Source organism: Myodes glareolus, chromosome 9 (assembly GCF_982192425.1).
Source record: "Myodes glareolus chromosome 9, mMyoGla1.1, whole genome shotgun sequence".
NCBI lineage: Eukaryota > Metazoa > Chordata > Mammalia > Rodentia > Cricetidae > Myodes > Myodes glareolus.
The window spans coordinates 35,661,111-35,685,908 of NC_142034.1; the positions used below are offsets into that span (position 1 = coordinate 35,661,111).

The 24,798-nt window shown below is 47.4% G+C and overlaps 1 protein-coding gene and 1 non-coding gene across 4 annotated transcripts in view; both read left to right on the plus strand.

Annotated features, from left to right (window-relative positions):
• Positions 1-281: 281 nt before the first annotated feature.
• Positions 282-419, plus strand: LOC125408599 (small Cajal body-specific RNA 3). The gene has a single exon (XR_007234510.1).
• Positions 420-3,834: 3,415 nt separating this feature from the next.
• The window catches only part of Ypel2 (yippee like 2), a 56,636-nt gene continuing 35,672 nt past the window's right edge, over positions 3,835-24,798 (plus strand). The window contains exons 1-4 of one of the 3 annotated variants that reach the window (XM_048446783.3): positions 3,961-4,094; positions 17,489-17,670; positions 18,233-18,391; positions 24,245-24,558. In XM_048446783.3, the coding sequence (XP_048302740.1) occupies positions 24,442-24,558 (117 nt within the window). In that variant the 5' untranslated portion in view covers positions 3,961-4,094; positions 17,489-17,670; positions 18,233-18,391; positions 24,245-24,441. Of the gene's footprint in view, positions 4,095-17,488; positions 17,671-18,232; positions 18,392-24,244; positions 24,559-24,798 lie in introns of all 3 variants that reach the window. The other 2 variants (XM_048446784.3, XR_015003738.2) reach the window with 2 other exon arrangements.

The window sequence follows — 24,798 nt, forward strand, 5'->3', positions numbered from 1 at the left end:
CACCATGCTTACACCGTATCTCTCTAATCTGCAATCTCCCTTTGCTTTGAATGAAGTTATCTTGAAGGGCTGGAAGAGTGGCCGAGCAGTTAAGATCACAAGCTGTCCTCCCAGCGGATCAGAGTTCCACTCACTGCATCCACATGGGGCGGGGGGGGGGGGGCCTCATAACTGCCTGTAGCTCCAACTACAGGCAATGGAACACCTTCTTTGACCTCCGTCAGCATCACACGCACGTGGTACATGTGCACACAGTTATACACACACACAAAAAAACAGTTAATAAAAGTTTCAGAGTCAATCATATAGACAAATGAGAAAATATTATCTTTGGTCTGCAGAAGGCAGCGATCCTACATAAAAATGGATCCGTCTGACTTGGACAGCTGGCTAAGGCTGATCATTCCCCTCGGCACAATTTTTTGAATTGCCGCTCTAAATATTATATTGTTTCCCTTATTATTTTGTTCAATATCTCTGTGGATTAAGTGTACTGGATTATAGTAGCAAACAAAACAACAAAAAAGAAGAAAACCAAGTACAGCTACTTCTTTAATCTCTTGCTACAATTTCTCTTTCTACTTTTGTAAAATAAACAAAGCCAACGTAGAATTAGCGAACTGAGCCCCACAAGTTGTCCTTTCACAGCTTCTACACACACACACACACACACACACACACACACACACACACACAGAGAGAGCAAAATAAATATGCTTTAAAAATCGACCTTGAAAAATGAAAAGAGAAGCCAGCCGTGGTGGCACACGCCTTTAATCCCAGCATTCCGGAGGCAGAGGCAGGCGGAAGTCTGTGAGTCAAGGCTAGTCTGATCTACAGACTGAGTTTTTTGTCTCAAGAAACAAAACAAACAAATAAACATAAAAAGAGAAAACAAAAACAGAAAACCGAAAGTGACTTTGTTCACAGCAATAGCGGCATACACACACACACACACACACACACACACACACACACACACACGGCAAAAGTGGGGACACAGGACTGATAATTGAAGCTAATTGAAAAGAATGGGTGAAGGCTTTGGGGATGAATAAACTTGGCTTGGCAGCACACAGAGGAGTAAAACTCCCTATGATATATTTGCCTGGGAAACCAGGAACCTTTCGAACTTTTATTGCCACAGTTGTTGTTGTCGTTGTTGTTCTTTTTCTTTTCTCTCTCTCTCTCTCTCTTTCTTTCCTTTTTGTTTGTTTGAGACAGGGTGTCTCTATCTAACAGTCCTAGCTGTCCTGGAACTAGCTCTTGTAGAACCAGGCTGGCCTCACAGAGATCTGCCAGACTCTGCCTCCCGAGTGCTGGGATTACAGGCGCCCAGCTTCTTCTTTTTTTAAACTGAGTCTTCTGACTCTGAGTACATTTGTTGCTGTCTTTTCTACACATCGCTTCATCTCTGTTGTTGCCCTCGGGATAAATATCTGTCTAGTTCATTGGCCCTCGCTTCTTTCCTCTCAATAGGTTCTCAGAATACATTCTTGTCAAGCAGGATATGGTGTTCAAGCTGAGCAGTGAGGAAACCTACTGAGGGCCAGAGAAGGTGTTTGGGTTTACAGAGGAGAACATCTAGCATGTAGGCCAATCACCCCTCCCCCGCCGCTTCTTGGTTTCAGTTCTACTCACAAAGCTTGGCCCCTTTGCCTGGGAGGAGGCATGATCTGGCTTAATCTTTTTTTTTTTTTTTTGCTGGCGGGCTGTTTCTATTGTTTTCCAGCGGGTGGTTCTTGTTGCCTCTTCAATTGCCTGCAATCACACAACACGCCTGCAGGGGTCCTCAGAGCACCCCACACCAGGCAGGTCTTCTTTAGCTAATGTAATCTTTTATTTAAACAGAAAACAGTAGCCTCCAATTTTGTTACATAACATACCAGTATCCTAGGGTGTACAGAATCTACTGTTAGGGAGTAGGGAACCTGTAGAAACAAATACATTCACTAATACAATATTGCAGAAATGTAACAAATTTGATTTTCTAGGTTTTTTTCTTTTTTTTTCTTTTTTCTTTTCCAGACAGGGTTTCTCTGTATAACAGTCCTGGCTGTCCTGGACAACTCATTTTTCAGACCAAGCTGGCTGGCCTTGAACTCACTGAGATCAGCCCTCCTCTACCTCCCCACCACCCAGCTGATTTTCTGGTTCTTTATTTGAAACTTGAGAGTTGGAAGGGACTTCGGAAACCATCTTATTTCAGCCTCCGTATTTATTTTTGCAGTAATAGGAATTGATTCTAGAGCCTCAAGCATAGCAGGCAAGAGGTCCATCTCCAGCCCCTGATTTCAGGCTGTGGGAACTAAGGCCTAAGGACACAAAGTAACTTATCCGGGAGGCAGCCTGGGCTGGTAATCAAATCTGAAGAATTTAATATACGTCCTTAAAACTTAAACCTTTCAAGTTTGTGATTAATTAGCTGAAGGCTTTTTGCACCCAGAATTTAGACTTCTCAAAGTAATCAGTTGTAAACAATGACAGTGTTCTTACACTGAAACTGATAGCTGCCAGCGACCGTCAGACAGTTTTGGTTTTACTAACTTTGGGTCTGCATTTATACCCAACCATGTGATGTCCATTAACTGAAGACAACTTGGTTGATTGCATGTATATTAGAAACAGCTGGGTGGAGTTCCAGGTGACATTTTGAGTTACCCGGGGATCTACCCAAACACCATACTGGGTTTATGCAATAATTACTGCAGGTCATGAGACAGAAGTTACCTGGGCCTCCTGCAGCACCTCATAGCCAGAAATGTACTTTTTTTCACCTAACCTAGGCAGGCTAGGAGCTGGCTATGCAGTTGAGCATGACCTTGAACTTCTGCTCCTTTTTCTGGCTCCACTTCCCAAGCACTTGCATGATAAGGCATGGACTACCCTGCCAGCTACCATGTATTTTCTTCTTATTTTCTCTTTTCTAAAATGTTAACGAAAACATGTTCTGCACGCCATGCAGAACCCCAGTGGAAAGGCTAGACCTGCTCTGTCCTCTGGCTCTGGCAGGAATTTTTTTATCAAACTGACCTGTTTTCCTGCTGGAAGACTCTGCCCCACTCCACCCACCTGGTACCTCCCTGGATTTCCCGATTGTCAGGAGTTTATTTTTTAACCTTCTCTTCCTTGAAAAGCACCACCCCACTGACCCAGAATGCCGACTCCTCCTCCTTGGTCATTTTGACCATTCTTATTCTACTTTCTGGTTGTGTTAAGCGACCTCATTAACTTCTGTAGACCCTGGAAAACCTATTGCTAAAGGGCGCCCCTATTCCTCTAAAGTCCTTCTGCATGCTCTTCCACCCCCAGTACTGGGATTGAACCCAGGGCCTGGCACACACCAGACCGTCCTTTTTCTGGTTTTATCTGGTCGAAATGACTAGCAGGGCAAAGAGAATTGTCTCTCTGCTTCTGGGCAGGGTATGGGTGGGCCTGCTGAGACTGTTCCTATCTTATTAAATCCACTTGCCTTGAAGTCTGAGGGCCACTTCTGGTAACATAGGCTCTGGGTCAGGAATTAAAAGCGAAGGGAAGAAGGAATTACTATCTAGGTTTTCCAAGAAGTACTGTAAATCCCACGTCCCATCGTAGCCCCGGGTCCTGGGAATCGCAGTAAACCCAAACAGCCTGCTATCTCAGAGAGCTCACCCAACCCAATCCTCTCTCCTCTCAGCCCCGCCCGCTAGCTGCCCGGACTGGCGGGACCAGGACCTCGCCACACTCCTCGCACGCGCGCCCCACCAGGGCAGAGGGGCGGGTGGGGGTTGGGGGCGGGAGGCAGGGGAAGCAGGGGCGGAGTTCCGTCCTCCGCTGATTGGCTCCTCGCTGATGGGCTGCGGCCGTGCCGGACCAACCGGTGGCGTGTTGCTATGTGCTGAGCCGATGGGATAGGCGCGGGGGCGCGTCTGTCACCCGGCAAGCCCCCGGCCCGGACTCGGAGGGATGCGGAGCGGCAGTGGCGGCGGCGGTGGCGGAGACTGTGGCTTTAAGAGCGCTCAGGGAGCGCCAGAGTCAGCCGTGCAGTCCTTCGTCGCCAAGCACTTCGGAGCAGCCGAGCCTGGCGCTGGCGGGACCGGGCAGCCTGCCGCCAGGTAAAGGGATTGCTGGCCGGTTGCGCGTGGGCGTAGGGCGCTGTCCGCGCGGGTTCGAGCTGTTCGCCTTGGAGGCGGTCGGGCTCCCGCACACCACGCAGCCCAGCTCGGTTGGGGCGATGCTGGGGAGGTCCCTCGGGATCTCCCCAAGGGTTCTCGGGGCGCCAGGGGCGGGGAGCGGGCTGCCGCGGCCACGTGACCGGTTTGTTTACAAACACTGGCGCGCGCTCCGAGTTCGGGGCTTGGGGAAGACCGCGAGCTGACTGGCGATGGTGGAGACCGACCTGCCGCTTCCCTTGTTTGGCTTGATTTCCCCCGCGGGTGGCACACGGTGACACGGGCTATGTGGTCTGTGTCTCCACCGAGACACTTGGGTCTGGGGCACACGGCCCTCAAAAGTCCCCGGAGTGCTACGCCAGCCCCAGGCCGAAAGAACCGCAGCAAGTTCCTGCCTGGACGCTTCCCGGCACCTCCCCAGCGGCCTTGCCAAGGGGTGGGCGCGAACTCTGCTGCCAGACCCGCTGCGGGGGCCTCTGCGGAGGGTTCCTCCCCGGAGCTGGCTCCTGTCTCTCCCGGCTTCAAGTTTCACCTGCTTGCTTGCTGACTCCTTTCGGGTGATTTTCCTGAAAGAGTGGGGGCACGCGACAATACTCGCGTCTTGTGGCTGGCACTAAGGAGGGGGACCATGCCTGCTCCTTTGGACCCCTTGTGCAAACAACTGCCTGCCGCCTCTTGACCTCACTTTTACCCACCGTTCTAGAAAGCTGAGTGGGCATCCCCCAGTTTACCCGACCTTCCACAGTCCGGCCTGAAAATGGCAAATTGGGCTGCTCAGGAGCTCTGCTGGGTGTTTGTTTTTTGCCTCCTTGTTGATGTATTTGTTTTTGCCACGTTGGAGTGTCTTTGAGCTACTGACTTGGAAAGGCTAAGGGCTAACAAGGGCCCTAGCTACTGGTCTTTTGTCCTGTCGTTCTAGCAAGATGGGCTCTGCCCGGAGCTTTGGACAAGACTAGGATTACTTTTCTGTATCCCATTTACAGATCATTAGAGACACAAGGGAATTACGGAAAAACCTCAGGCTTGTAGCTCTGCGATAGTCTGGCTTGGGGGTTCAGAATCTGATCAGTAAGATGGGGTTCACACTTTCCCACCTTTGCCACACACTGCCATAGGCTTTACCTGAATCCAGTCAACTTTCTTTGCTTTTAATGCTGATAGTCTTACCTCCAAGGAAGTCTCATTCTTTTTTTAAATAATTTTTTAAAATTCTGTAGTTTACAAAATAATGACTTTATTATGCCATTTTCATACGTATGTATCTTTGTGCCTGGTTCACACTCAACTATGACTGTTCCCCCATTTTTGTCCTGCGCTGTGAAATGAGTGGAAGTGAGTTCTTTATACTGATAGACAGCCCAGCATGAGGAGAGCTGGGTAAACGTCACTTTGATTCTACCATTTGCTCCCTACTCCATGACAGAGTCAAAATTGGATAGAATGGGTACCTGGGCTCATGCCCTGCCTCAGTTGGGCTCGGCCTTAGCAGTTTAGAATTCAGTGACACCATTTCTTGGATCTGATCTCTCTGCTTGAATTGAGGGAGGAATGGAAAATAAACAGTTTTCCTAGCTAGCGATAGTGGTATACGATCAACCCCTGAACTCTTGGAGATAGAGGCAGGAGTATCACTCTAGCCAGCCTGATCTGCATAAAAGGATTCCAGGCTAGACAGGGCTATGTAAGGAGACCCTCTTGTCTCAGAAAATAAACAGAAATCTTTCAGTTCTTTAGAACCATGATTTTCAAACTTTCGTGGATCTGCAGTAAGGAATATGTTAAAGCAATGTGCACTGGCCAGCTACTGAAAGAAGTTCTGGGAAGTGGTAACTATTACCCGCAGTACCTGCAGTATTCTGGGATGTTTGTTTTCCCGCTTCGTTAGAAAAAAAAAAATCAACGGGTGGTCATGACTCATTAATTTGATTTCCTAACCAAACGGGTCACGACCTTCAGTTTGAGAAACATTGGTTTAGGGCGGAGGTCCTCTAGCTTGAATGCAAGATGGCTAGAGTAGAGTTTAGAAATAGAGTGGTTAAAAGAAATACATATGTGTATCTGTGTATTTCCTATACATTAAACATATATATGCATTTGTATACTGTGTTAATTACTCCAGATTAACTTTCATACTGCAGCCCAGGCTGGCCTGTAACACCGTGAATAGCCCCAGCCCGAGCCTCCATAGTATAGAGATTACAGGCATTAGGCCCCACACACAACCTGTTTAGAGTTGCTAGTTGGGGGTGCTGCGTTTGTTAACCTGTGCCCCGTTAGAGGACAATGCAGGTAGCTGATTAGAAACACTGGTCTCCTGGGAGTTGATGGCAGTGCACACTGAGAATGGTTGTGAAGTGCAAAGGCAGGAAGCTGTCCCACACTTGGGTGCAAGCTTTCAGATCGCTCAGCTTAGCCGGTTGCCCTTTGAAAGGGGCCCTGGCATGGTGGCGGACACCTTTGGTTCCACCACTCAGGAGGCAGAGGCAGTCAGATCTCTTGTTCTGCATAATAGCTTGTTCCAGAGCAGCTGGCACTACAGAGTGGGACCATGCTCAAAAGCTTAGGTAAACAGGCAGCCCTTGCGCCCTGCTCCACTCTAGCTCCCGGGAAGCTGCTGCTCCCAGCTCTGTAGCACTGGATGCTTCTGAGTGCGTGGGGGGGGGGGCTGTAGCTGTGAGCTGTGCTGATGCTGATGTGCTCTTCACAAATTGTGTGCGTTTTCGTTGTCATAATGATGTTAATGGTTTTGAGGCAGTCGGTGCCTGGGGGGATTAACAACTGGCCAGCAGAAGAAAGGATTGATTTTGTTTTGTGTCTGGCTGGTATTCCAGACTGTATAGCCCGAGGGAAAGGCAGGCTGTGACTTTATTTTGATTTTGGGGTTGGGGGGGGTTGTGGTGGGTGGAATCAGGGACTTGTCTATCATCAGATGTTAATAAGAGACTAAAGTTCCCACCTCTCTTGCCTAGTCAGCTGTCTCTTTGAATTGCATGGGCACAGTGTGTGCAGGTGGGTCTTCTTAGTCATTCGGTTCCTGATGCTTTTACCTCTGCCTTTAAGCACAGATACACAGAAACACGCCGCTGGTGGAGCTGTACATTCAGTTTCACTTGCTTTGTCCAAACAGGTTGGTGGAAGAGGTTTCTTTGAATCAAAGCTACAGTTTAGCTTTACAAAGGACACTTAATTATCCAAATTCAGATTCTACTCTGGTGCCTTCTAGGAGAGCAGGCACTGGGAGATTGTTTAAATTAGCTTTAATAACGCTCCATTTGGCCTAGCTGCTCATATTCAGCATATCCAGTTTTGAGCACAGAGAAAAAAATGAAAACAGCAAGAGTGGCAAGGGCTAACGAGTCTTAGGAAGCAGAGGGGAAAGGATTGGCAAGGAGATCAGGCATGGTTCCCTTTGTAAACTATCTCAGTCTTTCTCCGGGTCTACAAACCAAACCACTGGGTGCTCTTGACAGGTACAAAGTATCATCTTGAATCCTAGCCCATAGTGATGGAGAGGCCGCCAGCGCCCTCCTGCCTGCCTGCCTGCCAGCCAAAGGTATTTTGTTAGGGCTGACAGGTGATGTTATCCATAGCAAAAGGTGCTGTCTGCTTGGGTCTGGAAAAGATTGCATCTTCCTGAATTTCCCTGTGGGTTGCAGCAATTTCTTCCTCATGCTCGTCAGCCAGGTGCAGCTTCATTCTCCGTGTCCTCCCCCGGTTTGCCCCACCTTATCACCTGCCTTTCTGCCCTCTTTTCTGCTGCAACTACTTGGGCCTTTCTGAAACATGCCATGCTCACAAGCTGTCTTCAGAAGACTTGCTATGTGCCCAGGCTGGCTTTGAATCTCCTGGTCCTCAAGCCTTTACCACTGACTGCTGGGATAATAGGTATGCGTCACCACACCTAATTTTTAAGCCTTTTTTTTTTCTTCTGGGTCACAGCATTTTCTTTTCAAAGATTTACTTCACTTGTATGAGTGTTTTGTCTGCGTGTATTTATGGTGCCAGGTTAGAAGAGAGTATCATAACTCCCCTGTAACTGGAGTTAGGATGGTTATGGGCCACCATGTGGGTGCTGCGAACCAAACCCAGGGCCCTTACAAGAGCAACAAGAGACATAATCTCTAACCTTGCTTGTTCTTGTTTGTTTGGTTTTTTTTTCTTTTTGTTTTTGAGACAGGATTTGTCTGTAGCTTTGGAGCCTGTTCTGGAGCTAGCTCTTGTAGATGTTTGTTTGTTTGTTTTTTTCTTTTTGTTTTTGAGACAGGATTTGTCTGTAGCTTTGGAGCCTGTCCTGGAGCTAGCTCTTGTAGACCAGGCTGGCCTCGAACTCACAGTACTGCCTGCCTCTACCTCCCCTCACAGTACTGCCTGCCTCTACCTCCCCTCACAGTACTGCCTGCCTCTACCTCCCCTCACAGTACTGCCTGCCTCTACCTCCCGCCAAGAGCTGGGATTAAAAGGTATGCACCACTACCAGTCAGCTTGTTTGTTTTTTCTACTGTTCCTTTCCTTTTCCAGAGGAAAACCTGCCCCTCCCTGACTAGTTACCAGCAGCTGCTCACCTCTTTCTTTGCCCACAGGCCTTTTTAATCCCTTAACTTTGTTTTGACAAGGTCTCTCGTAACTGAGGCTGGTCTTGAAATTTATGTCCTCTATCTCCCTAATGGTGTAATTACGGGCTGAGTTCTACGTCTTGCTGGTCTCCCAATGTCATGCATGCTAAACTACATCCCCAGTTTCCAACTTTATTATTTTTAAAATCCATTTACTTTCATGTGGAAATTTATTGTTTACTTGTTTATTGGAATGGAATATTGAGCATCGATTCCGTTCTGACTTGCTCACTGCCAACAATACTTGGCATTCAGCAGATACTGGATAAATAAATAAATACCTGTTGGTTAAAAGCATAATGACCAAAGAAACCAGCCAAGCTTTAAGCTTTAATCTCTATAGAGCAGGAAGCCTTATTTATTTATTTATTTATTTTTGCTTTTTGAGGCAGGTTTTTCTTTGTTGCCTCGCTTGGCTTCCAGTTCACAGAGATCCACCGGCCTCTGCTTCCCAAGTGCTGGGATTAAAGTGTGCAACCATTTCTAAGAGAATATGAGAATGAGGAAATTTTTTTGTCTCTTTCTTGGAATGAAGATAGTATTTTCTGATTTTTTTTCTTTCGCACTTTGCATTTTCCACAGAATATTTTTTAATTCCTTTATTCCATTTATAGGTTGCCAGTCTCTGAAAGCTCCACGGTCGCTCATTGTTAATAAACATCTCTTGCCTCTTCCACTGACCTCACTCTGGTCCTCGCTGGGTTTTCTTTTCTTTCTTTTTTCCCTGACATGCATTAGCATTTCTATCAGTAATCACACATTTCATTAATACCAGCAGGCCCTATGGTGGAGCTGAGGGCCTGGCTTTGGAATCAGAAAGAATCGGATAATTAGCTCTGTGACCTTGGGCAGTCTACAATTCTCTAAATCTTTGGTCCTTATTTGTAAAATGGGACTAATAATAGTTGCTATCACTCAGGATTTATGAGAGGATTAAGTGAGAGAATGCAGGGGAAACCAGGCCTAGTGCTTGGCACCTAGGAAGCACTCGGGGCCTGCTATTAATAACAGCATTAATAGTATGGGGTAGACTCATTTCTGGCTGGCAGGAGTCCATTCTCAATCAATTAATCTGGCAGTGAGTGGTGGGCAACTACCAAGTCTTCATTTTTATTAAGTAAATAAAGGTCAAAACCACACGTTGGACAGAACTAGAATGGAAATTATATTAGAGATAAGGTCTCGCTGTAGCACTGGCCGGCCTGGAACCTGCTGTATATATAAGCCAGCCTCAAGATCACAGATCCACCTGCCTCTGCCTCCTGAGTGCTGGGATTGGAGGCGTGCACCACCATGCCTGGCTGGAATTTAGAGATCATCAAATTGTATACAGACTGCTATCCAACTCTTTTCTTCTTCTGAATCTTGAGATGGGGTCTCGCTGTACTCGGGCTGTCTGGGAGCTCACTAGCTCCAGCTGGCTGCTCTTACAGTAGCTTCCTATTGAAGACTTAGTGTCTTTGGAAGAAGGAATATTGGTGAAAGTTTTAGAAAAGCCATACTGTGAGCTGGGTGGTGGGGAGGAAGGGGAGGCAGGAGTAGGTGGGTCTCTGAGTTCAAGGCCAGCCTGGTCTACCAAGTGAGTGCCAGGACAGCCAGAGCTACACAGAGAAAGCCTGTGTTGAAACAATAAAAACCCAGAGCTATAATATACCACCATAAACAAACAAACATGCTGTCTACCTGTGGCCACTCTTGTTTTAGCCTTGATTAACCAAGCTGGGTTGACTGGGAAGCCGCACACTGAGGCCCTCTTCTGTCCTCTCTAGAAGCGCTTTCCCTGAGTGCCTTGCTTTCACAGAAAACACAGGGGAAGGAGCTTTATGTAACTTGTTTCTGTAGCTCTCAGGATTTATATTGTTGAAAACTTGCTACAGCCTCCTATAATGTCTCCTTTAAGAAGTTGGAGGGAGAAATTCTTTTAGAACACAGTGCCAGGAAAAGCCTTGGCCCTCCAGAGGAACTGGTATGCTTTTTTGTCTTGAGAATTGGAAATTTATAACTGCTCATATTTCTCTTTTTGCTTTGACTGCCAGGAGGTACAGAGCCAAAAACTGTGGCTTGATTTAACTAACTCCATAGAGGCCTTCATCTTTATTTTTCTTTTCAGGGTTAACCTTATAATTTTTGTTTTATTTCTAATTTTATATGAATGACTTGTATGTAACATTAGGTTCAAACTCGATATATGCTGGATTGGGAATTAAATCTAGTGAGATAATTTTGTTTTAGAAATCTAAACCTTGAGGCTTAAGCAGACAAAAAGAGCTTGCTTAGGGAAAGCACAGCTCAGTGGGTGCCGGGGAGGTGGAGGCAGAAGCAGTGGTAACTTGGGATAGCTGGAACTGATCACGACGTTTGTGTTTTATAAACTGGCTTGGTGGTGCACATCTGTAATTCCAGTACTTGGGAGGTAGAGGCAGGTCCATCAACAAGTTCCTGGTCAGCCCAGGATCTGAGAAAAATCAAAGCCCCAAGTACAGACCATACCTTCTGTTTCTCAGGTCAGAGGTTCTTTCTATTCCTGCATATTTTAGAGGAGTGCCCCCTTCTCAGCTAGCCCCAAATTGCCCAGAATGTTTCAATCCTAAGCAAAACATGTTTCCTTCCAGATGGGTAAAAAGAGCCTTTTCCATGCCAGTGCATCTCTCCACTGTGGTGCAATGTTGCCACCTGCATTTCTGCTGCATGGCTGTTCTGTCTTCCCAGCTATAGGGCAACCCTTCTTTCTGGTCTTGAGAATGGGTCATGTCCAGGCAAGATTGCCAGCTCAAAAGGAAGCAGGCCTAGAGTTTTCATGTTTCTGGCTGGAAAAGAGAGTTGATGTGAAATGGCCAATGGGTACCACTGGACCAGAGAGGGTCTCTGGGGCAATGGCAGCTGAACTTTGTTGTATCGAATTGGCTTTATTTTGTTTTGGTTGATTTAAATTTGTCCTGGGCGACACAGACTCCCTAATCATTGTAGGTTTGTTTTTCCAGTTCTTTTTGGGAATACCTGGGGCTTGGGAGCTTAGCATTGGCCACAACCACTGGTGAAGAACTTCTAACTTGGGCTGAAATGTAATCTTGGTGTTCTTTGTTTTGTTTTCATGGGTAATAATCATTGCTCAGATAATAAGAGCTGGGGGGGCATAAGGATGAGTTAAGACATGCCCCTGTCCCCACCAACCAGTGATGAAGGTATATTTATAAGTAAGCAGGGTACAAACTAGAAAGACTTTATGGGGGCAGGGAAAGAAGGGTGAGCGCCTGGAGGTGATCCTAAATAAAGAGGCTCTATAGTGAGGGCAGTATATGCTCAAGAGTGCACACTGGAGAGTGTGTGACTGCTGCCTGGGTACCTTTGCTGTGGCAAGGGACAACTTGATGGGCGTGAACTGTGACTCTTGGAGAGCTTGGAACAGCGGCTCCTTGGCACAGGTAGGTGTACATGTCCTCAGTGGAAAACCTCTAGAGATATTTATCTATCTCATTTTCTCATCCCCCCTCCCTTCGCCTCATGTGGTCCAGGCTACTTTGAACTCCTGAATCCCCTGCCTTCACCTCCAAGGCTGGGATATGAAGATGTCTGGTTTCTTCAGGATTTCAGGAAAAGGTTGTCTGCACACCTGACTAAAGCCTCAAGACTAAAGACTCCATTAATAAGAACCGAAGCCAGTTTGATCCTGTGCCTAATCTTCCCTTCTGGTTCAGGCTGTCCCCCCAGTCCTTTCCCTCCTGCTTTCCTTCAATTTTGTAATGATTATTTTATATGTGTGGACATTTTGTCTATGTGTCTATCTGTGCTCTGTGTGTGCACCTGGTGCTGAAGAGGATATTGGGTCCCCTGAGATTGAAGTTATAGATGGTTGTGAAGCCATCATGTAGGTTCTGGGAATTGAACCCAGGGCCTCTGTAAAAGCAGCCAGTGCTCTTAACTGCTGAGCCATCTTTCCATTTCAGCTATTTATTGTTGAAATATTGAATCTGATAGTATTCCAGTGACATCTGAGGTTATTATATTATATTATACATATTATATTCTAGCATATATTATAGGTATGTGTTGCAGACCAATAGTCTAAGCATTTGGAGGTCAGAGGATTGTTTCGATTCTGAAAGACCAGCCTCACCCCACCCCAACAAAACCAATAATTTGTGTGTGTGTGTATAAACTTTATTATATTTTTGTGGTGCTGGGAATTGAACCCAAGGCCTTGTGCCTGGCAGGCAAGCATTCTGTCACTGAGCTATATTCCTCAGTCCAAGGATTAGACTTTAAAAGCTTTCCTTTGCATTTGGAAGCACTTCACCATCCCTATAGCTATATTATTATATCTATACATCTCTAACCCTATATTTTGTTTTTGTATTTTGAGGCAGTGTCTTTCTTAGTAAGTCTCTCAGACTGGCTTTGACTGTGCTATCCTACTGCTTAGCATGTAGATTCTTCCATTTAGCTTAAACTCTGGAGAACACAGGGACCAAGGCGACATTTCCCCAGACTTCTGATTTGAAAGGATCCACCCCAGTACTAGGGAAGAAGGAGCAGAAGGTGCCAGAATTCAGGGTCATCTCGAGCTACCTCACCAGTTTAAATCCTGCTCAGGCTGGCCTTGAACTTCCATCCTCTTGTCTCAGCCTCCTAAATGCTAGGGTTTCAGGCATGCACCCCCCACACCCACCTAACTGAGCCTTCCAGGTTTGTACTTCATGTCTGGCTCTGGGATGACCCACAAACTAGCTTAGCGGGAGCTTCTTAAATGGCAAGGCTGAATTGGCAAAGTGCGTGTGAGTCCGTCTTCCACGCAAAGGAAAGCAGCTTTGTTTGTGAATGAGGTCTACCTGCTGCGTGCCTACAGAGAGGCCCAGAAACTCACCAGAGTCCTTCCAAGGCTGGCTGGCTCATTCTTAGGCATCCTTTCGATACTGCCTCTTCCCTTTCTCACTCTCAATTTTTAAAGTTCAGTTTCCAGATTTCGGCCATGGAAAGGCAGGGAGGTCAGCCACAGACAATCTGTATCTAGAATGTGGGATTTATGTGAACGAGGGATAAAAGCGAGCAAGCCAAAGGCTCGCTGACAGCTGAACAGCAGAACAGTATTGGCAGGTCTGGGATGGATAGCTTGGAGTTAATTGGGGCCCAGCTGTGCCCTGGAGACCCATCCGAGAGAGAAATCAAGGTCGTGGCAGCACCCATAGTCCAACAGACATTCATTAATCCTGCAGATAGTTGAGTTTGGGAAGCCCAGAAGCATCAAGCAATCACGGAAGGAGCTGGATCGAGCTGGATCGTTCCTTAGCCTCTGAGTTCTGAGGGGAGGGGACCTGGAGCTTGAAGGCAAAGGGAGAATTCTGAAGAGAGGCCATATCATTTCGTTTGGGAAGTAGGTAAGATAGGGGTCACACTAGGTCTCCGTATTTAGCTAAGGCGGGCCTGGAACTCACTTGCCTTGGCTAGCCTCAAGTGTACAGCAGTTTTCTTGCCTCTGCCTCTCGGGTTCTGGGATTCCAGACAAGACCACTGCTAGCCCGAGTCTCTTGTGGTCTAAAGCTGTGTTCTCAACAGAGCTTCTAAGTGTCTGTTTTCCATTATAGTTCAAGTCTAGCCCTATCTAGGGGCACAAGAATGGATAGTGCTCCGGGTCACAGAATGTAGAATGAATGCTACTTGTTTTATTTTAACCAGGATTGTCATCTGGGAGCGTGACCAAATGTAAAGGCTGACACTAAAGGGGGGCAGAATTGGCCTGGAGGGTGTCTAGAGCAGCCCGAGAGCTTCTCTAGGGTTCAGAAGGCATGTGCAGCCTGGGTAGGGTCATGTGGGAAGCTCTCATGGGTATGGTGGAGTGTGAAGGCCCAGGGTGGCAGAGCAGAGATAGTGCTGCAGCAGGCAGGTAAATAAATACACAGAGGTTCACGCTACTCATCTGGGCTATGACCTCACAGTGCTGAGTCTCAGTCACCATCTCCCAGTCCTGGTGACTTAGCCCCTCAAGAGTCAGTTGCCTGTGTTGGAGTCATGCCCAGAATTAGGTATAAGACTTGGGAGGGTCTGTAAAGAGTGCAGGAGGGCAGGCAAGTCCAGGAGAAGGTTTAAAACCACCAGCATGGTTCCCAGAGTCGCTCATTGTCCCGAGTTAACCAGGTTTCAGGGCTCCCTAGTGTGCTGAACGTGGAGTCCCAGAGAAACCACCATGGAGGACGGCTCAGAAAACTGGGCCTTTTCAGGCACCTTCATGTCTTGTGGGATAAATTCTATCTCAGAGAAAGACAACCTTTGTGGGCTTGGATAAGGGGCTGCCAGCTCTGCTTAGGGTTTGATTTGTGCTGGGTATTGAGGGGTGAGCAGGCCTTTACAGGGCCTGGGAGGTAGAGTAGAATGTGGCAGGTAACTGGAATAATTTGAAACAGTGTAGTAACTGATGTGGTCTGTTAGACAGGTTCAGAGTAGGAAGGCCATGAAAATTGACTCAGGCTCTTGGTACCACCAGAGGCAGTTGGACCGTGCCCTGTAATCTGGTAGAAAACTGGTACGGGTTTTGAAACACGAGAGAGATGTACTCAAATTATGTTTTAGAAGTAGAATTCTAGAATGAGCTGGAGGAAGAAGAGCTGAGTCAGGGAGTCAGGGAGTAAGGATGAATGGTGGCCCATGGTGAAAGGATGGGGCTTGTAGTGCCACTGCCAAGGAGGACTGCCACAGATGAAGAAATTACACACAGCCCCGTCTGGGATGTAGCTCAGTGGTAGAGTTCTGGCCAGGCATGTCTGGCCCTGGGCGTGATTCCCACATTATAGAAAACCCAGCTAATTAACCAAACCATACCAACAAAACAAAACAAAAACAACAACAAAAAACTAAAAGTCAACTGTTTAGGAGACCTGAACTAAGTAAAGGAAAAGAAGTTGCCTGCTTGGTCAGTGGGGTCTTTAAGGAGATGGAGGCTGAACATCTGCCTAGCGTGTAAAGCACTGGGTTCAATCCCTATCACCTACCTGGTGGTTCACAACCGTCTGTAGCTCCAGTTCTAGGGGATCCAGTGCCCTCTGAGCTCTGCAGGCCCCAGGCAGTCTGTGCAAATATAAACACGAAGGCAAAACACTCAATACATATAAAAAATCTAAACAAACTACTTATAAGGACGAGTGAGAAGACCCAGTGGGTGCAAGCCTGGAGAACTGTGTTGTCCTTGTGCCCATGTAGGTGCTATAAGCATATATACACACATCCATGTATACACACATTTATGCAATAATAAAGCTATGTTTTAAAAAATGCAGTACCTGCAGGGAGTTGAACCCAGGGCCTCATGGGTAGGTAAGTGCTTGTGGTGGTTTAAAAGAAAATGGCCCCCAAAGGGAGTGACACTATTAGGTGTGGCCTTGTTGGAGGAAGTGTATCACTGTGGGGTAGACTTTGAGGTCTCTTGCTCAAGCTTCCTCAGTGTGACTTTCAGTTGACTTCCTGAGCCTGCAAGATGTAGCAATCTCAGCTCCAGCACTGTGCCTGCCTGCATACCGCCATATTCCCCATCATGATGAGACTGTAAGTGAGCTTCCCCAATTAAATATCTTCCTTTGTAAGAGTTGCCATGGTCATAGTGTCTCTTCACAGCACTAGAAACCCAAAGGTAGTATTCTTCATTGAACTTCATCCCAGCCCATGGTGTCAACTTCATTTGAAGTGTCTTAGGAGTTTATCAGAAGTGCCTCTTAGAAAAGAGGTTAGCTGATAGTTGGTGGCACACGCCTTTAATCCCAGCACTCAGGAGGCAGAGGCAGACAGATCTTTGTGAGTTTGAGGCCAGCCTGGGCTACAGAGTGAATTCCAGGGCAGGCTCCAAAAGCTACACAAAGAAACCCTGTCTCAAAAAACCAAAAAAGCTGAGCAGTGGTGGCACACACCTTTAATCCCAGCACTTGGAAGGGCAGAGGCAGGTGGATCTCTGTGAGTTGGAGGCCAGCCTGGTCTACAAGAGCTAGTTCCAGGACAGGCTTCAAAGCTACAGAGAAACCCTGTCTGGAAGTCAAAGGTGCAGAGGCAGAGTGCACAAGTTGAGTGTCTAGAGAGAAGGCTGGGAGAGCCTCATGACGGAAGCAAAGTCTATATTTCTTTGTTTGCAAGAAAGAGGGTCTTGCTCAGGCTGACTGGAGCTTGCTCTGTTGTTTAGGCCGCTCTTAAACTAGCAATCCTCTTGAGTACTCCAGTTATAGGCATGCACCACCTTGCCCAGCTCGGGTCCATAAAGCTTAGGGGAAGGAGCTGCATGCCTCACCGCGGCCGAGTGGTAAATGATGCATTAGCGCTTGCACCTCGCCTGCTACACTGGCCCATATTTTTGTTACTCAATCTTAATTGTGATTTATGATAATCGGGAAGCTTTGCCGGGAACTTCTGTAGTGTTAACCCTGGAATCCAGCAAGGCACTCAGCAATTTGAATTCTTGGCCTGCTCTGCTATGACGACCTTTCCCCTCCCCACCCCCACGTCCCCATTGAGCCAGAGTTTGGTGTTTGTGCTTATAGAGGGATGCTCCAGGCAACAGCCAAGATGGTCACATGGTATGAACTTTATGATCTTGTTTCTGAGGCAGGGTCTCCCTGTTGCCCAGGGTGGCTTAGAACTCACTGTGTAGGTTAGCTGGTCCTCCGGCCTCAGCCTGAGTGTTGGGTCACCATGCCTGGCTTATGCTGGGATTTTGTGTGTTAGATTTCTCACTGTCTTCTTTGTCCTCAACAGGAAATTTTCAAAAATCTGTACACTCAATTCCAGGGTACTTTTATAAACCCTGCAGGTTGAGTATTCTCTTCTGCTTTCCCTGATTGTGAGGCGTGCAAAGACAAACTTGCATTTGAACTCCAGTAGTATAGCAGTTTCAAGAGCATTCATTTCAAGCTGGGCCTGACCTCCTTATCATACAGGTACACATGTGATGTATGTACTCATATTTTGAAAGATTGTCTGTGTGTGCATGTGTAAGTGGTGCCATCATGGTAGGGACATGGTAGCAGGCAGGCATGGTGCTGGAGAAGTGACTGAGAGCTGTATCCCTGATCCACAGGCAGAGAGCGGGGCACTGGAGGCCTCTCCTGAGACCTCAAGCAAGCCTACCTCCACTGATACACTTCCTGGAGGCAGAGGCAGGAGGATCTCTTGAGTTCGAGGCCAGCCTGGTCTACAGAGTGGGTTCCAGGACAGCCGGGGCTACAGAGAAACTCTGTCTCTAACAAGAGTTCTTTCTACCTCTTCGTCTGCTCTCAGTTCCTTTTCTACTCTCATGACCTTGTATATATATTTTCCAATTTAATTCTTGATTCCTCATATGAGAGAGCTAACTTCTTAATTTTACTACCTGATCCTAATTTTGTAATCTATTTTAAATCTTGCAGTTGTAGACACAAGTTGTAATATTTGATCTTCTTGATAAGCAGACCCAGCTACTTCTATTGGAGGTTCACGGGAGCTGTTTCTTTTCCCACACAGATGTGCTGGCAGAAGTGAGCTCCCCCAGGTAAAGAGCTGCACTAAGAGCCTCGCCATACATTGCTCTGCTCACATGTGGCAGAGGCGCCATTCTGCAGCCACTTCTGAGATCGGCGTGCTCTGTGAATGTGCCAAATTGCAGGCCTTAAGAGAATGAAGGTTGGTGGATGGAAAGTGCTTTATACTGTAGGACAAGGTTCTACTTAAACGCTAAAACACGGAATTAGAGGGGCTGGAGCGATGGCTCAGTGGTTAAGGGTAGTACTTTTCAGAAAACCTGGATTTGATTCCCAACATCCACATGGTGACTCACAGCCAGCTATATCTCCTGCGCAGGGGCTCCTACATCCTCTTCTGGCCTCTGAGGGCATTGCACACACATGCAGATAAAATACTTACATGCATAACATTTTTTGTTTTGATTTTTTTCAAGACAAGGCTTATTTGTGTAGCCTCGGCTGTCCTGATACTAGCTGTGTAAACCAGGCTGGCCTCTAACTCACAGAGATTCTCCTGCCTCTGCCTCCCAGGTGCTGGAATTAAATGTACCACTACTGCCTTCAAACAATTTTTTTTTTTTAAATTTAGAAACCACAAAATCAGGCTTGGGATGGCCATGCAGACCTTTAATCCCAGCACAACAGCAACAACAAATTGTTGAGTCAGGATTTTAAAGAGAGAAGGAGCAGCGTGGCGCACGCCTTTAATCCCAAAGGCAGGGGCAGGTGGGTCTCTGAGTTCAAGGCCAGCCTTGTCTGCATAGTTTCAGGACAGCCAGGGCTACACAGAGAAACCTGTCAAACTGATAAGGAGTCCCAGATATCATATATGATTGTCTTGAGACAGACACCTGCTCAAATCAAGACTCAACTCTATGTCCAGGGTGTGATGGATGCTGTCTTTGTTTCAGAAGGGGCAGGTCTCCTTGCTGCCCATGGCTATATAAGAGATATCAATAAAATATAACAGGCTTTTTTTTGTCCTGTTGAGAGATTTTTGTTTGGGGTTTTCCTGTTTTTTTTTGGGGGGGGGTAAATTTGAAGGAAGGTCTCATTGTGTAGCCCTGGCTGGCCTGAAACTTGCAGTATAGACCAGCATGACTCAAACTTGGAGCGGTCTTCCTGCAATGCTGGAATTGTAGGCCTGTGCCTTCACACCCATCTCATGGCTGTCCTGGAAGTCTCCTAACACCATGAGCCAGCCAGGGGCACAGGAGCACTGGTGCCTTTGGTCCTGGGAGTGGGAACAATAACTCCTGTGCCCCTAGTTGGCGAGAGTGATTGTAGCTGATCAGGGTGGTTGAGAACCATTTGCCTGGCCTTCACTCTATCGTGTGACTTGTCTCCTTCGGGATGAAGGCACTGTTACCTCCTTTCAGGCATTTTGCCCAGTGTGAGAAGAATCCAGACCGAATCCAAGTCTACCTGCCTCCAGGTGCTGTTTTTTGCTGTGTTTTGCTGTGTCATCCAGACTCTCCTCAAACTCATGGCATCTTCCCATCTTGACTGCCAAAAGTCAGTTTTCCAATACGGCCACGCGGGCCTTAGTTGGCTTAAGCCAGAACACACGAGTGAGGGTTTGGTGACGGTCCAGGGTAAGGCTGTAGCCGAGTGCAGCAGGAGTGTGGAAGTGTGGATGAGGGTGTGAGGATGGTGTGCTGGAGCCACACACATGTTCAGGGCGTCCGTCCAAGAGGCGTCATTTCAGTCTCACTGGCCCCTTGGGGAGCCCACTGGGGAGCCCTGGGCCACCTCATCTCATTTCATTCTTAGTTGTCTCCTGTCATTTGGAGTGGGGAAGCGAGCGTCAGCAAATTGAGGAACTTTGCCATATGTCACCCCGCTAGGAAGGACTAGAACTCACTTGTGACATTCTAGAGCCCACTTCTAGTCACCTTCTGCCTGCTCTGCCTAAACAGCACAGGCACAGCCGTATCTTTCCTGTGCCATTTCTGTCACCAGCTTCCGAGGCTGTTGTGAGATGCTGCCTGGCTTCTCAGGTTCCTTATGGCTTAGCTAAAGTAAGAGTACATGTCACTCTTCCTCCCCTTCACACCTGGGAGGGACAGTTTTGAATTCCAGTGGCTACTGTGACTCTCCGTGGGAACGGCCTGTCAGTCAGGAGGGTTCCCTATGCCTTTGGCTCTCAAGATGGTATAGCTGGGATCTTTGTTTTTAATCATAATATTTCACATTTTCCTTTCCATGGTGAGCATCATGAGCCAGCTGGGGGTGTTGGAAGTCTTCCTTTAATTTCCACTGTTGGTTCACTCAAAATGCTGTTTAAATTGTACACATACCCTAAGGCTTTTGATTATTTTTGGAAATCAATTGAACTTTGCAAAAATACTCAACAAGTTGGACTCTTGTAATCTATGCACACGGTGACACCATTAGCAGGGACCAAAGTTCAGAAATTAAATTGTGCCAAGTGCTGTGCCCGTATATGTAATTCATTTCTCCTCAGGAACATCAATGCATTTTCTTTATTGAGAATTAAATAAAGCAATTTTTAAATTTATTTTATTTTACTTTTGACTTTTTTCCAGACAGGATTTCTCTGTAGCCTTGGGTATTCTGGAACTCCTCTGGCCTTGTACTCAAATTATATATCCACAGGTACACACACACACATATACACATACACGCACCACACATACACATGTGCATGTGCGTGTGCACACACACACACACACACACACACACACACACACACACAGCGCTGGGATCAAAGGCATGCACCATACCGAGACAGGGATTATTCTTAATTCATTTGAAATAGGAAGACCCACTTTAATTGGAATCTTTCAGGTAGGGAGATTCACCTTTAATTTGGGCTCCACCTTCTGCAAGGACGTAGAAGAAGGAAGCTCTTGCTCTTCGCCTGCTTGTTCTCACAGCAAGTCCACTGATGCAGGAGACCAGCGGAGACATCCAGCCTCTGATCAACTACGGGATTCTCATACTTTCTGTCGACAACCCTTAGACTAGCTGCACTGCTGCCTGTACCACTCACTACTGTGTATGTGTGTGTGTACCCCTGGACCAGCATAATTCTGTGTGTGTGTGTTTATCAATTCTGTTCCTCTAGAACCCTGACTAATACAAACAGGAAGAAGACCAGGAGATTAGGTGGGTTTTTGTTTGTTTTGTTTAGGGCCTGGTGTTCATCTTTGGTTTCCTATGTGGCCAGTGTTCTCTCTTACTAGATACAGAATGCATCTTGCCACTGTTTCATCATTTTTTTTTCTTTGAGAGAGAGTGCGTGTGTGTGTGTGTGTGAGAGAGAGAGAGAGAGAGAGAGACAGACAGACAGACAGACAGACAGACAGAGAGTGAGTGAGTGCAGGTGCAGCACTGAGGTCAGAGGCATTGGATCCTCCTAGGCTGGAGTTACAGGCTGCTGTGAGCCATTTGATGTGGGTTCTGGAAACTAAGTCTGCCAGTACAGTGCATGCTCTTAACCGCCGATCTCTCTAGCCCTCTCATTTCACCAGCGTTCTCTCTCGCTCCTCTCTTCCTGGTCTTTCTAGCTACCTAGTTGAACATGGTAACATTTCTAATACTTTCTGTATGCCTTGCCCACCCCCCCGGAAGAAGTCCCTTGGATAGGATGCTTGTGAAATTACTAAAGAACAGTAATGTAAGACTGCGATAGTGCACATCTTTAATCCCAGTGCTCTGGGGGCAGAGCACTTTGGGTCTCTGAATTCAAGGCCAGCCTGGTTTACTTGTCTCAAACAGTCAAGGTTATATAGCGAGACCCTGTCTCAAAATACACCTCCCACTAAGAGGACAGTGAGTCTGCCATAGACAAGGCAGATGTCCATGGCTGGGTCATTCCAGGGTTTTCCAGCACCATGCAGCCTGAGCCAGTACCTACATCGTAGCATTTTCTCTCCTTTCTAAGTTCAGAGTCATGTGAGGTATATTGCATGGGTCCATGTTTGTGACCTACTCAGCATTTAATGCATGCTGCAAGTGCTGCTTCTGTAGGAGCTGTGAATGTGTTCGGATTTAGGGCATAACCAGGAACCTTTGCCTGTGTACTTTTTTTAGGCTTCCTACAGAGAAGAAGTGAGAAAGGAAATAATTCTACTCCAGGGAAATGCATAATTGAGAAGCTGTCTGCGTGCATAAGAAAACACTCTATGGCCTCTGTAAAGCAGAGAGGCTGCCAGGGCATTGTTTTCTCTTCTTTCCTTGGTGTTTGTGTAAGCCCCAGGGGTTGATGTTACTCATACTGGCCCCTGGGCAGCCAAGGTTGTGGACTTGAACCATTTGGCTTAGACAGCTGGGCATGGTGGTACAGACTTGTGCTCTCAGCTCTACAGAACTGAGGCAAGAGGTTCCAGGCCTGCCTGGGCTATGGGGAAGAAAAAAAAAAAAACAACCCAGACTAAACAAATAGAGCCCCCCTGCTCCCACTCTGCTAATCAGACAGATGATGTGGACTGGACTCGGTGCTGCCTCCACTTTCCTCTGCCTCTTCTGGGGTTTTTGTCCTTGCTAACAACTGAGCAGAAATATTGGAAATCAGGAAACCCAGCGGAAAAGCGGGGAAATAGTAACTTAGCCTTGTCCGCCTTTATTCCCCACAGGCTGACCTGGGGTTCCCAGGCACACATCTGTCTATTGTGACAAAGCCTGAAGCACCGTCTAGGGCATCATTTCCCGTTTCTGTCTACTGCCAGGATTCCTGTGTTGCCAGAGTAACCCAGTTATTCATCTTGAACATGGGAGAGACCGAGCAGAGAAGACATCCTGCCCTGGCCCCTGTGGGCCGGAGTCTGAATCCCTTCAGAAATCAGACAGGTCACACAGGAGATGTGTGTTGGGCATGGAGCCCACGTGGCTCAAGGATGCTGGGAAGAGAGTTGTTCACACTGTTGGATAAGGACTAGGGACCACTTTTATCTTCATGGTGGTGCTGGACAGTGGTGATGTATCAGAAAAGTGTAGCATGCAAACGTGTTGGCTGTGTGGGGAGAATGAAAGGGGTGGGGTCGGAGCAGCCTCCCATGGGAGACTTGGCTCTAGGTAGTGGATTTAGGGGAAAAAGCAGAGTATGATTTACAGGTTTTCTGTTAAGTATAGGTGGATCCTATAGTCCAGGAAGGGAAAGCTTGTTTTATTTGTCTTCCTCCCCCATTTCTCTAAATCATCGAATCTGCAAAGCATGATGCAAATGTTAATTAACACTCATGGCTCTCCTGGGAAGACAGGCAAGTGGGAACGCCTGCCTCCCCCATTAGTGAAGTCCAGGGAATAGACAGGTGCCGGAGCCTCAGGTAAGCAAAACTTCAGAGGCATTCTTTCACGTGGCTCCACTGGGAGCCCCATCCCTCTCCCCCATTCCAGTGAGAAGGCTGAGACCAGGTAGGAGAGTCTTCTGTGGGCAGCATTGGGAGACGTGAGAATTGGAAAGGAATTGTGAGTTCCACGGTCATGATTTTTCAAATGTTATGCTTGCTTTAGGTCATTTCCTTGCCTTTTAAAATACACAAACACATACACCGGGCATCTGGTCAGAGCAAGGTGTTGCAGAGAGACAAGCTGGCTACCACCCTTCGGGGCATTGCTAAGTGGGAAGTTAGTCCCACACTTTATTCCAGCTGAGGCTGTGGTGTGGTTTGCTTCCCTGCAGGTGGTGGCTTCAAGTGTTGGTTGGCGCCTGGTGTCTGAAAATAGATGAGATTTCAGGACTGTTGGATGCGGTGGATAGCTGGGGGTGTGGGTTCCTAAATGGTCTTCCCTGGGGGCTGCAAATAGCCCATCTTCAGTTCTGTGTTCAGGGATGCTGATGATGCCAGTTTGCTAGGCACCTGTGTCATTCTTGAAACTACTGTGTTAATGCTGAATCCACAAAGCCAGCACGACTGGTGTAGTGTGTGAGGGTCCGAGATGAGGACGGGTCTTCCGTGGCCGGTGTCTGCTGATTCGTCTCAGGCGCTTGCACTCATCTTGTCGGAAGCTTGGCTCCATCTGATGATGGTGTTTTCCTTTGCCGCAGGCTGCCGAGAACCAGCTGTAGGCCTCTGCTAGAGAGTCCTTCCTCTGAAGACGTCACCAGTGTGTGGAGCCTGCCGCACACCCACCCCCTGCCAAACCACGGCCTTTACCTGTGTCTTCCGGTGTTTCCCGTGCGACCCGTCCTGTGGGAGTGCCTCGTGGGCTGCCCCAGAGTTCGCCCCGCGCTCAGCTGCACCAATGGTGAAGATGACAAGATCCAAGACATTTCAGGCATACTTGCCCTCCTGCCACCGCACCTACAGCTGCATTCACTGCAGAGCTCACTTGGCCAATCATGACGAACTCATTTCCAAGGTACTGGTTTCACGGAGGCCTTTCTTGCCTCCCAGTAAGGGTGCATTTCCTGTTCCTGTGGTCACAGACTTACAAGCTCTCTCCTACAATCTAGGATGTTTGCATACTGTCTTTTATAAGGAGTGGGCTGACCTGCAGACTGTCAACTGAGAATCAACTCTGAATTGCAGGGACAGAACAGTGGATCAGTTTGTATTTGTTTTGATTTTTTTTGAGACAGGGTTTCTCTGTGTTGCTTAG